The 13,178-nt window shown below is 42.7% G+C and overlaps 1 protein-coding gene across 1 annotated transcript in view; it reads left to right on the top strand.

Annotated features, from left to right (window-relative positions):
• The first annotated feature begins 386 nt into the window (after positions 1–386).
• Positions 387–13,178, top strand: part of desi2 (desumoylating isopeptidase 2) — a 46,459-nt gene continuing 33,667 nt past the window's right edge. Inside the window, exon 1 of the mRNA XM_024388180.2 lies at positions 387–931. Coding sequence (XP_024243948.1) covers positions 884–931 — 48 coding nt within the window. The 5' untranslated portion in view covers positions 387–883. The remainder of the gene's footprint in view (positions 932–13,178) is intronic.

Genomic DNA, 13,178 nt, shown 5'->3' with positions numbered 1-13,178 from the left:
CATCTCTACAGCACTCCACCAATCAGGCCTTTATGGTAGAGTGGCCAGAAGGAAGCCACTCTCCAGTAAAAGGCACATGACAGCTCGCTTGGAGTTTGCCTAAAGACGGATGTTTAAGAACCAATCCTAAAAGTAATGTTGAACCTTTTGTATCTTTATTTCTTGGTATATGAGTACTCTTTAAAATAATTGATAATAAACCAAGGAGAATATAAACCAAGGCCGGGTAGTTATGTCTAACCTTTAATTTTCATGACGATTTTGCTAGATTAGCTGGATCATTTAAAGCAATAGCAATTTGATAAAATGTATCTGAGGCTTCATAAAATTTTGTATTTATAAATGTTAGGTTGAGTAATGGATAGCCGATCCTGTCAAATCTCATCAGCGATATCCAGGTTGACTAAACGACTGTCGATGTATCGTTCAAAACAGCACAGCAGTGGCCACCCGTTACCTGAGAATACAGTCGATTTTCAGTTGGATATTTTTGTGGGGGGAAAAAATTCAACTTGGAAAGTAGTTCACATGATTTGGGTTTATTAGAAGAAATGTCATTTTGGTGTCTGAATGGCAATTTCACGCAGAAAATATTCACTTTCGCTAACGACTCCCTTTCATCGCGAACTGTCTCCAGTAGCTAGCCTGCCAGCTAGTCGACTGCCGTGCACAGCTGTTTGCTTATGGAGAAAATTGGACAAAGCTTTCGGATGCGGGGCTCTTGTGGTGAACTGAATGTTTAATTTGCCTGTTAGTACGATTAACTAAGTCAAGTAGTTAGCAAGCTAACTACAGAAAAAAAAAAGATTACTAGTTAACTAGAAGAGGGTGTGTGGATCGAAGCAAACTGGCGAAAGTGCACCAGGATCCGAAGAAATTCCTGATGCCAGTGATGGCAAACGAGCCGATAATTTTGAACGTCTATGATATGGTAAGTTGTGTGTAGGTAAATGTATCATTTTCATTAATCGCATACGGTACATTTTAAGAACACACTTACCAGAACACACTAACTCGCATCTATTAATAACTCGGTAACGTAATTTAATTGGCGAGCTAACGCGTTAGTTAGCTATAAAGTGAGCTAGCTCTCCAGCTAGCTAACAAGATTCGTGTCTGAAACTGAGGATGTATACAGCATTGGAAGAGCACCGAACCATGACTGCTATATGGCTATGGAAATGTTAACCCCCAAACTAACGGTTTAGTTAGGCTGCCAGCCAGGATCAGGATGTTTGTCCCCGGGGCATCTGTTTTGTAAATTTGTCTAAATCAAAATCTGCCGTCGGTGGGAAACCAGATTTTGGACTCGCAATCTTCCAAATGAGTTTACTAACGTTACTAAGAGTGACCAAAATGTTTTAAAATTATATTTGTGTACTTTACTACTTTATATAAATAATTACCTGTCTGATTGAAAACACATGTGTATATAAATTACATACATTGAATAATGTATCATGAAGTTGGCTTGTTATCCTGTGAATGAACAATTTTAAATTGAATTTCCATATTAGGAGCTGTGCGAGATGAGTGTGTTTCTCTCCAAATCTGCTGCTGACTGACCCTGATTAGCCTAGGCCCTGTTAAGCAGACTATGGGTAAAACATTACCCACAGTGTAGCAACAAAAAAGTATTTGACTTTTAGGTCTAATCCAATGTGGTCCGGTGTTTAAATGTATTAAGCCACAACATTCTAATTGCTGTCGTTGTCTGTTTGATTTAATGACAGGAATATGTTAATACAGTTCAATACTGTGTCTAAAGGATACCAAATTATTATTAGTAAAGTATTTGCCCAGTAATTCTCTTGAAAACGGTCTGTCAGATGGTTGATGTGAATGATCTTTACACCTCACAATGTTCATCCTAAAGCAATTGAATCGGGACTTGGTTATGATAGTATCTCCTGTTTTAAGGAGCAGACTACTATTGGAAGAGTGCAAAGGTCCTCAGAACAATAAAGTAATTAATACATTTAAAAAAGCTCCTTGTCACAATCGGTCAATGACCAATGCTTTTGGAGTGTCACCTCCTATTTCCTCCCAGTCTAACTCAATAGCTCCTGTGTTCTAGGTTCCATAGCTCTGGTTTGCTGGAAAGGTTGTATTTCAGACTTCTCCAGTCCTGTTTAACCTTTCAGCTGACCCAAAGTACTGGACACTCAGTTTGTCTGTCAAGCTTATCCAAGCATGGTGCTTGTTAGATTGGTAAATTGCGTTCTGGCTTGAGTATGATAGCTGTGGATGACAACCAAGTGGAAAAAATGTAGGTGTTGGGTGTTTTGGAACTTTAATCATTTATGTTTGCTGGTGTTTGTGTCTTGTTTCAATGGTGGATTTATGTTGCTGTGTGACATTTCCTGTTAACCTTGTCTCCCAGTCTTGATGTCTGCACATTGACTGGAGTGAATGGATTTACCATGCTTTTAAAATAGGCTGACTGAATGCGGTGTTTTAGATGGCTGCTGCTTGACACCACCTGTCCTGTTGTTGATGAGATGTAAACTGACACTGAATGAGTTTGGTACAGGACTGTCTAAGCGGCCAAGTTAGTCTTGTATGCATAGGCTGATTCAGCTTATCCTACAGTTTTATAGTTGTACAGTATTTGCATTAAATGTCCTCTGGTCTATTTAGAGGATATTTTAGTGTCGATTCCCTTTTGTATGATAGCCTATATCACTCACTTGCACCAACAGCTATGGGCTTTATGGCTATAGTTTAAAGATTAGGTTCCACATTGAAACATAGCCTAAAGGGCTCTCTTCAATTTTTATCACTGAATTTTAATGTAATTTCCGATTTAGGTGACATGTGGCAGAATTTACTGTGAATACAGTCTCCCCTAATGTGGGAACTTTGCCTCTAAATTTCAATCATGCTGTAAAGCTGAATTTCTGTCTTACAGATTGAATAGAACCCCAAATATTTTCTATTCAAATTGGACATGTAAAAAAAAAGACTGAGCCTTTTCATATTTGGCTTTGCTTGTGTTTGCCACAAGGTACAAGCTCCATAAGTTATTCGCTCTATTTTATTGGATCTTGCTCTTAGAGGCTGCTGATGGAATGCCTGTCTTTGTGAGTGCACATTGTCAGCACTGCCAGGGGTGAGGCCTACAATCTGTCATGCTAGCCACAGAAGGCATGGTAAGAGGTCCTCTCTCTCCCGCATGGTTGGCCATTAGCCATCTCTGGACAGTGACAGAATCTCTTCTTTCACATGACTGGCCAATGTCCATGAATGGACACTGTCATACCTCCTCGTGTGTGTGTGTGTGTGTGTGTGTGTGTGTGTGTGTGTGTGTGTGTGTGTGTGTGTGTGTGTATCCTGCTGTCCAGCCATGTATGACACACACACCCAAACACGGTCGCCTATCCAACTGAGGGGATGATCATTATGTTGGACCACAATTCTACTGTCCATACTTCTGATTGGTTTTCAGTTTATTAATCCTCCTTTTTCATTAACTATTTGCCAATTAAAGATCTGTAGCCTACTTGAGCATCTTGTATACCCATCCTGCTGTATCCACATTCCACCCCCTTTATTAGCTCATTGACATTGGCCTGACTGAACCTTGGACACAGCAAATGTGGTAACCTTAGTGGGGGTAGGTAGCCTGAAGACATCTAATGGTATTGATTTCACTTGCTCAGTAAAAGCATGTGTCCAGCTGAGCCAGCCTTGTTAGTACTCAGTAGTAGCCTACCTCATTATGAGATTCTTGGAACTCACCGGATTCAAAATGTTCCACCATCGTGAGGCTCCTTTCGCTATGAGGCAGAATTACAATAGGAGCGAGTCGAAAATCACAAAAGTAATTTGGATGGATTTTTTTGTTTTTTTGTTGGTGAGGTAGGTTGTGATTATCATGAGCTCATTTAGGCCTGATTTTATATAGGCTATTGCCATATAGCTTGTTGGTTTATTTTGTGACCTGGAAGGAGAAGAGAAAGGGCAATGTTATTTAGGAGCTGTGACAGAAATGTTTAAGTGAGCCAACATAAAGTTCAGGAGAATCCCTAACGTGATTCAGTGTTGAAACTGAGTTCTCTTAAAGTAGGCTTTAATAAAGCCATCTCCAGCAGATGATAGCCAGCTTAATCTCAGAAGTAAAATCTTGCTGAATTTGTTCAGCTGCAAGATTTACTTCTGGGTCTATACGTGTTACAAATTGAAGGTGCCGGCGTTTGGGAAGTCTCCACCGTCGCAAAAGTAAACTCGGCCTTCTCCCAATCCTGATATGTCCATATAAACAGTGACCCATTCCAGCAGATTCTTTGGTCTACATGCAGAATCTTCCCAGGGGAGATTTATAGCCACCATAACCCAACATCCTATGGGGAAAAAAAGTGCGCACTCAAAGCAACAAACCCCTCTGTCCTTCAATCAAATAACAATAGGAGGTACATGTACATTTAGGAAACGAACAGGAGAAACCTAAACATACATTCTCACATCAAGCCAGTGTCTGGATGCCTGATGCCTCTCCTCCCTTGTGATTCATCTCACCCCACTCTATCCATATTGCCTTTCCCTTTCACAGAGAAACCAAGCCAGGGAGGCATATCTCAATCAGATCTGGGGAAAGCCCAGGGCTTGTTTGACTAGAGCAGCATCCCAGCATGTCAGCTGTTGCTATTTGCAGATTTGGGTTATTGCACTCTCCTTTCTCTACTTTAGATCTATCTGACAGGAGTTTCATTGCTCCTGCAGGCTCCCATCAGGAGGAAAGCAGCAGCACAGGGGAAAAAGGGGCTTTTCATGTGTCCTGAGGGGGATGAGCTCCTACATCCTAGTCCTAATGGAATCAGACTCTGTTATTCCTGCTGCAGAAATGAGCCTTCATTGAGGGGAATCAGTCTTTCCTTTGTCTCATTGATGCTTTTTAATTTATGCATGCACTGTAAGCATACTTTACATTATCCGTGGACTATGGATGACACATTTTCATAATCAAGAGAAATTGCATTGCTACTGAGCATTAAGTAGCTCTCTCGCAGCTTTAGTCTGGTGTTTTTCTTCCTTCCCCTCCTACAGTTTTCACATGGATCATTTCATGAACACAATACTGAGAGGTTGTTGTGTGACTCAGACTGATGGTTAAGACACTGATGCTGTTTTAAGATAGGCTCGCTCGATGATTCATTCATTGACTCCCCCAATTAGTGTGCAGTGGTTGATCAAATAAAGAGTGATGAAACTCCAGTGCATATCATATCTCCTGCATAACTGGATTTCCCTTGGAGAGCTGAGTGTTTTTGCAACATTGGTTAATGAGGAAATTATACTGTGCACCACCTGTTCGTGGTGATACCATTTGCCTTGTCAAGATGAGCTGGTATTAGGATTAGGACTAGCCGAGGAGAGCGCATTCACACTGCCCATTTTTTGCATTGCAGTGTCTCAAAGAATTCTGGAAACGTGTTCATATCACATGTACTACCAGATAATCACAAGGGATGTCTGGCTGCTATCCTGAGGCGGATATGGGTTGACTTGATCTTTTTTTCCCCATTATCCAGCCATCATGTATTGAATACAAAAAGTAAAATAGGCTTGCGATTTGTTTTTGCTAGGAAATCTCCCTGCCTCCTTAATGATAGCGGCTTCAGCCAGACTAGTTTATTCAGCGTTGGGAGTTTGAGGACCTTTCCCCTGGATAGACAGAGCTCTCCAGCTCCACTTAGAATCACATTAGAACAGTGCCAGACAGGTCTGCTCATAATCACAGAGCTGGGAGGCCAATCTCTCTCTGCACTTTGAAGGATGCCTTTAATAAGCTTTAATGTAATTGGGGTCAGAGGGATTCAAAGCTGAGGAGGAGAAGGTGTTAGTGTAGTGTGTATGCCCTCAGCTGTAGCAACCGCTTCTGTTTTGCGTTGTTCCCTTCTAGGTGTTGCTGCATATGAAAGCGTCTGTGCTATTTTAGTCTATTTGCAATGCTATGGTCTGAACTTGGAAGTCTGAGTGATACATTTATAGCCGTCTGTTTTTTTTCCCCCCAAAGTATTCCTGTAATGAGATGACTGTGCCCTCGTACATTGACTCTGTACCGGTACCCCCTGTATATAGCCTCGCTACTGTTATTTTATTGCTGCTCTTGAATTATTATCATTTATTTATTTATTGCTCTTAACTGCATTGTTGGTAAAGGGCTTGAATGTTTTTGGGGGAAAAAATGTATTTCACTTTTATTTAACCATGTAGGCCAGTTGAGAACAAGTTCTCATTTACAACTGCGACCTAGCCAAGATAAATCAAAGCAGTGCGACAAACAACAGTTACACATGGGATAAACAAATGTACAGTCAATAACACAATAGAACAATTTATATACAGTGTGTGCAAATGTAGAAAGGCTATAAATAGGCCATAGTGGTGAAATAATTACAATTTAGCATTACAACTGGGGTAATAGATGTGGAGATGATGATGTGCAAGTAGAGATACTAGAGTGCAAAACAGCAAAAAAATAACTATGGGGAGAAGGTAGTTGGGTGGGGTATTTACAGATGGGCTGTGTACAAGTGCAGTGATCGATAAGCTGCTCTGACAGCTGATGCTTATAGTTAGTGAGGGAGATGTAAGTCTCCAGCTTCAGTGACTTTTGCAATTCGTTCCAGTCATTGGCAGCAGAGAACTGGAAGGAAAGGCGGCCAAAGCAGGTGTTGGCTTTGGGGATGTCCAGAGAAATATACCTGCTGGAGCACGTGCTACAGGTGGGTGTTGCTATGGTGACCAGTGAGCTGAGAAGGCATATACCTAGCTATACCTATACCTAGCAAAGACTTATCCATGACCTGGAGTCGGTGGGTTTGGCGACGAATATGTAGCGAGGGCCAGCCAAAGAGAGCATACAGGTCGTGGTGGTTAGTATATGGGGCTTTAGTGACAAAATGGATGGCACTGTGATAGACTACATCCAATTTGCTGAGTAGAGTGTTGGAGGCTATTTTATAAATGACATCGCCGGAGTCAAGGATCGGTAAGATACCGTCGTAAAACTGACTGTTTGGCAGTGCGACTGAAGGAGGTTTAGTTGTGAAATCGGGACCTTTGCATCGGATCATTGCTGCTACCTCGTGGCTATAGCGGCTAACACCCCTGTCCCGAAGGTAGCACCAGTTAGCCGCGAGCCAGGCGCATCTCCCGGCTAGCAAGCGAAATAACTACAATACCTCGTTCTCCAACTGGCCTGGACCCTTTGTCAACACGGCGCCCCGACGTACCATCACGACTGGTCTACCGACGTAACTCCATCCGCTGTGCCCTTGCTGTGCCGGATGTCAGAGCAGACACTTTTACTTGCCCTGGCCTGCTAACTTTAAACGCTGTGTCTCCCGCTTGCTAGCATAGTAACGACTTCCCTGTTTCATCTATTGCTGTTCACTGGACCCTATGATCACTTGGCTACATAGCTGATGCCTGCTGGACTGTTAATTAATCACAGTTCTCCATTTTGTTTTATTTTTTGTTTATCTGTCGGCCCCAGCCTCAAACTCAGGCCCTGTGTGTAGTTAACCGACCTTCTCTGTCCATCCATCGTCATTTTACCTGTTGTTGTCTTTGCTGATTAGTTGTTGTCTTACCCGTTGTCTTAGCTAGCTCTCCCAATCAACACCTGTGATTGCTTTGTCTCTCTCAAATGTCAATATGCCTTGTCTATGGTTGTTTAGGAAGTTATTGTTTTAGTTTACTGCGGCGCCCCTAGTCCCACTCAACATGCCTCAGAAGATACCTCTTTTGTCCCACCTCCCAAACATGTGGTGACCTCACCCAGCATAACTAGCGCGTCCAGAGATGCAACCTCTATCACTCAATGCCTGGGTTTACCTCCACTGTACCCGCACCCCACCATACCCCTGTCTGTACAGTATGCCCTGAATCTATTCTACCACGCCTAGAAATCTGCTCCTTTTATTCTCTGTCCCCAACGCACTAGATGACCAGTTTTGATAGTTTTTAGCCGTACCCTCATCCTACTCCTCCTCTGTTCCTCGGGTGATGTGGAGGTTAATCCAGGCCCTGCGTGTCCCCAGGCACTCTAATTTGTTGACTTCTGTAACTGAAAAAGTCTTGGTTCCATGCATGTTAACATCAGAAGCCTCCTCCCTAAGTTTGTTTTACTCACTGCTTTAGCACACTCCGCCAACCCTGATGTCCTTGCCGTGTCTGAATCCTGGCTTAGGAAGGCCACCAAAAATTCAGAGATTTCCATCCCAACTACAACATTTTCCATCAAGATAGAACTGCCAAAGGGGGATGCATTTCTCTACGGCTGGCCATGCTTTCCTCCTGGCTACCTCAACCCCGGCCAACAACTCCGCACCACCAGCAGCTACTTGCCCAAGCCTCCCCAGCTTCTCCTTTACCCAAATCCAGATAGCAGATGTTCTGAAAGAGCTGCAAAACCTGGAACCGTACAAATCAGCTGGGCTAGACAACCTGAACCCTCTCTCTTTCTAAAATTATCCGCTGCCATTGTTGCAACCCCTATTACCAGTCTGTTCAACCTCTTTTGCATTGTCCGAGATCCCTAAAGATTGGAAAGCTGCCGTGGTCATCAGCCTTTCCCCCTGAAATACAGGGAAGGAGAGACTCTTGTGTTGCCCTTTGCATTTCTCAGAAATCTCATAGCAGAAATGAGATGACTGAAAGATCAATTCAGTTCTCCACCTCTACCCACAACCCAAATTGACTCTAACAGCTATTGGCCTTTCCTGAAAGAACACAAATTGAGTAAAAATCAGGTTACCCAGACCCAATTGAGTTTCTGTACCTCTTTTTGTTTATTGATTTACTGTACCTCTTTGTTTATCTGTCGGCCACAGCCTCGAACTCAGGCCCTGTGTCTACCTAATTGACCCCCTCTGCCCATTCATTGCCATTTACCCGTTGTTTTTTTAGCTCTCCCTACCAATTGCTTTATGCCTCTCTCTAATGTCAATATGCCTTGTCTACTGCTGTTTCGGTTAGTTATTATTGTTTTATTTCACTGTAGAGCCACCAGTCGAGAGAGAGAGATGTTCAAGTCCGGACACTGGCTAGCCCACTCAAGGACATTCAGAGACTTCCGAAGACACTCCTGCATTGCCTTGGCTGTGTGCTAGGCTCGTTGTCCTGTTGGAAGGTGAACCTTTGCCCCAGTATGAGGTCCTTAGCGCTTTGGAGCAGGTTTTCATCAAGGAGCTCTCTGTACTTTGCTCTGTTCATCTTTCTCTCGATCCTGAATAGTCTCCCAGTCTCTGCCGCTGAAAAATAACCCCACAGCATGATACTTTTGCCAAACATGCTTCACCATAGGGACGGTGCCAGGTTTCCTTCAGGTGTGACTCTTGTCATTCGGGCCAAATATTTAAATCTTGGTTTCATCAGACTAGATAATCTTGTTTCTCATAGACTGAGAGTCCCTTAGGTGCCTTTTGGCAAACTCCAAGCGGGCTGTGATGTGCCATTTACTGAGGGGTGTCTTCCGTCTGGCCCTTCTACCATAAAGGCCTGGTTCGTGGAGTGCTGCAGACATGGTTGTCCTTCTGGAAGATTCTCCCATCTCCACAGAGGAGTTCTGTTAATGACCATCGGGTTCTTGGGCACCTCCCTGACCAAGGCCCTTCTCCCCCGATTGCTCAGTTTGGCCAGGCGGCCAGCTCTAGGAAGAGTCTTGGTGGTTCCAAATTTCTTCCATTTAAGAATGATGGAGGCCACTTCTTGGGGACCTTCAATGCTACAGAAATGTTTTGGTACCCTTCCCTAGATCTGTGCCTCGACACAATCCTGTCTAGGAGCTCTACGGACAATTCCTTCAACCTCACGGCTTGGTTTTTGCTCTGACATGCACTGTCAACTGTGAGACCTTATGTAGACAGGTGTGTGTGCCTTTCCAAGTCATGTCCAATCAATTGAATTTACTACAGGTGTGGCGGTCACAAAATGAAGGCAGCCGGTGATTGTCAATTAAATAACCTGTAATTAACCGTTAATTAACAAACACATTTAGCATCTCCTAGCTTCCACACACAGCCTACAAGCCACTGATGAAGACCTTTGGAAAAAGTCTAAATCCATGTAATATGCCCCATTCAAAAAATGTTGGAACTAAGAACCGATCTATCCCTTGGTACACTCCAGACTGGTTCACTCCAGGCATTGAATAGTCCCCGCGATATGCAACTTTTCAGGGAAGTCGGGAACCAATTTACGCAGTCAGTTCGGAAAGCAAAAAATAGCTTTTTCAAACAGATTTGTATCCTGCAGCACAAATTCCAAAAGGTTTTGGGACACTGTAAAATCCCTGAAGAATAAGAGCACCTTCTCCCAGCTGCCCACTGCACTGAGACTAGGAAACACTGTCACCACTGATAAATCTGCGATAATCGAGAATCTCAATAAGCATTTCTCTATGCTTTCCACCTGGCTACCACCAACCCCGGCCAACAGCTCTGTACCCCCCCACTCCCCTGCTTCTCTGTCACCCAAATCCAGATAGCTGATGGATCCCTACAAATCAGCTGGGCTAGACAATCTGGACCCTCTCTTCCAAAAATGATCTGCCGCCATTCTTGCAACCCCTATTTCTAGCTTGTTCAACCTCTTTCGTGTCGTCTGAGATTCCTAAAGATTGGAACTCGGCCGTGGTCATCCCCCTCTTCAAAGGAGGAGACACTCTAGACCCAAACTGTTACAGACCTACGGTTGAAGTTTACATACACCTTAGCCATATACATTTAAACTCAGTTTTTCACAATTCCTGACATTTAATCCTTGTAAAAATTAGGAATGTGAAATTCAGAATAATAGTAGAGTGATTTATTTCAGCTTTTATTTCTTTCATCATATTCCCAGTGGTCAGAAGTTTACATACACTCAATTAGTATTTGGTAGCATTGCCTTCTAAATGGTTTAACTTGGGTCAAATGTTTTGGGTAGCCTTCCACAAGCTTCCCACAATAAATGTGTATTTTGGCCTATTCCTCCTGACGGAGCTGGTGTAACTGAGTCAGGTTTGTAGGCCTCCTTGCTCACAGACACTTTTTTTTCTGTTCTGCCCACAAATGTTCTATGGGATTGAGGTCAGGGCTTTGATGGCCACTCCAATACCTTGACTTTGTTGTCCTTAAGCCATTTTGCCACAACCTTGGAAGTATTTCCATTTGGAAGATCCATTTGCAACCAAGCTTTAACTTCCTGACTGATGTCTTGAGATGTTGCTTCAATATATCCACATAATTTTCCGTCCTCATGATGCCATCTATTTTGTGAAGTGCACCAGTCTCTCCTGCAGCAAAGCACCCCCACAACATGATCCCGCCACCCTCGTGCTTCACAGTTCAGATGGTGTTCTTCGGCTTACAAGCATCCCCCTTTTTCCTCCAAACATAATGATGGTCATTATGGCCAAACAGTTCTATTTTTGTTTCATCAGACCAGAGGACATTTCTACAAGAAGTACGATCCTTGTCCCCATGTGCAGTTGCAAACCGTAGTCTGGCTTTTTTATGGCGGTTTTTGGAACAGTGGCTTCTTCCTTGCTGAGCGGCCTTTCATGTTATGTCGATATAGGACTCATTTGACTGTGGATATAGATATGTTTGCACCTGTTTCCTATAGCATCTTCACAAGGTTCTTTGCTGTTGTTCTTGGATTGATTTGCACTTTTTGCACCAAAATACATTCATCTCTAGGAGACAGAATGCAAACGCATCTCCTTCCTGAACAGTATGACTGCTGCGTTTTCCCATGATGTCAAGCAAAGAGGCACTGAGTTTGAAGGTAGACCTTGAAATACATCCACAGATACACCTCCAATTGACTGAAATGATGTAAATTAGCCTATCAGAAGCTTCTAAAGCCATGAAATCTGTTTCTGGGATTTTCCAAGTTATTTAAAGGCACAGTCAACTTAGTGTATGTAAACTTCTGATCAACTGGAATTGTGATACAGTGTATTATAAGTGAAATAATCTGTCTGTAAACAATTGTTGGAAAAATTACTTGTGTCATGCACAAAGTAGATTTCCTAACCGACTTGCCAAAGCTAGGGTTTGTTAATGCAACCGCTGTGTCAGATTTCAAAAAGCTTTACGGAAAAAGCAAACCATGCAATAATCTGAGTATGGCGCTCAGACAAACGCATACATATATCTGCCATGTTGGAGTCAACAGAAGTCAGAAATAACATTATAAATATTCACTTAGCTTTGATCTTCATCAGAATGCACTCCCAGGAATCCCAGTTCCACAATAAATTTTTGATTTGCTCGATATTGTCCATCATTTATGTCCAAATAGCTACTTTTGTTAGCGCGTTTGGTAAACAAATCAAAACTCACGAAGTGTGTTCACTAGTTTCAGATGAAATTTCAAATAGTTCTGTGACAGTCCATAGAAACTTGTCAAACGATGTATGGAATCAATCTTTAGGATGTTTTAACATAAATCTTCAATAATATTCCAACCAGAGAATTTCTTTGTCTTCAGAAAAGCAAAGGAACGGGAGATACCTCTCATGTGAAATGCGCGTGACCAGCTGCTGGCAGACCTCTGACTCATTCCCCTCTCATTCAGCCCCCCTTCATAGTAGAAGCCTCAAACAAGTTTCTAAAGACGGTTGACATCTAGTGGAAGCCTTAGGAAGTGCAACATGACCAATATCCCACTGTAACTTCAATAGGGGCTGAGTTGAAAATCGACCAACCTCAGATTTCCCACTTCCTGGTTGGATTTTTTTCTCAGGTTTTTGCCTGCCATATGAGTTCTGTTATACTCACAGACATCATTCAAACAGTTTTAGAAACTTCAGTGTGTTTTCTATCCAAATATACTAATAATATGCATATATTAGTAACTGGGACTGAGGAGCAGGCAGTTTACTCTGGGCACCTCTGGGAACCTTATTCATCCAAGCTACTCAATACTGCCCCACAGCCATATTAACAAATTTGTGGAGTGATTGAAAAAACAAGTTTTAATGACTCCACCCTAACTTCATGTCAACTTCCAACTTAAACTGTATATATATATATATATATATATAATCTCTAAAGTCTTTGAAAGCCAAGTGAACAAACATATCACCGACCATTTCGAATCCTACCGTATATTCTCCGCTATTCAATCTGGTTTCCGAGCTGGTTACGGGTGCTCCTCAGCCACGCTCAAGCTGCTAAACG

The sequence above is a fragment of the Oncorhynchus tshawytscha genome, linkage group LG25 (genome assembly GCF_018296145.1).
Source record: "Oncorhynchus tshawytscha isolate Ot180627B linkage group LG25, Otsh_v2.0, whole genome shotgun sequence".
NCBI lineage: Eukaryota > Metazoa > Chordata > Actinopteri > Salmoniformes > Salmonidae > Oncorhynchus > Oncorhynchus tshawytscha.
The sequence above is the reverse complement of the archived record's forward strand: the minus strand, read 5'-3'. Positions and strand labels throughout refer to the sequence as shown.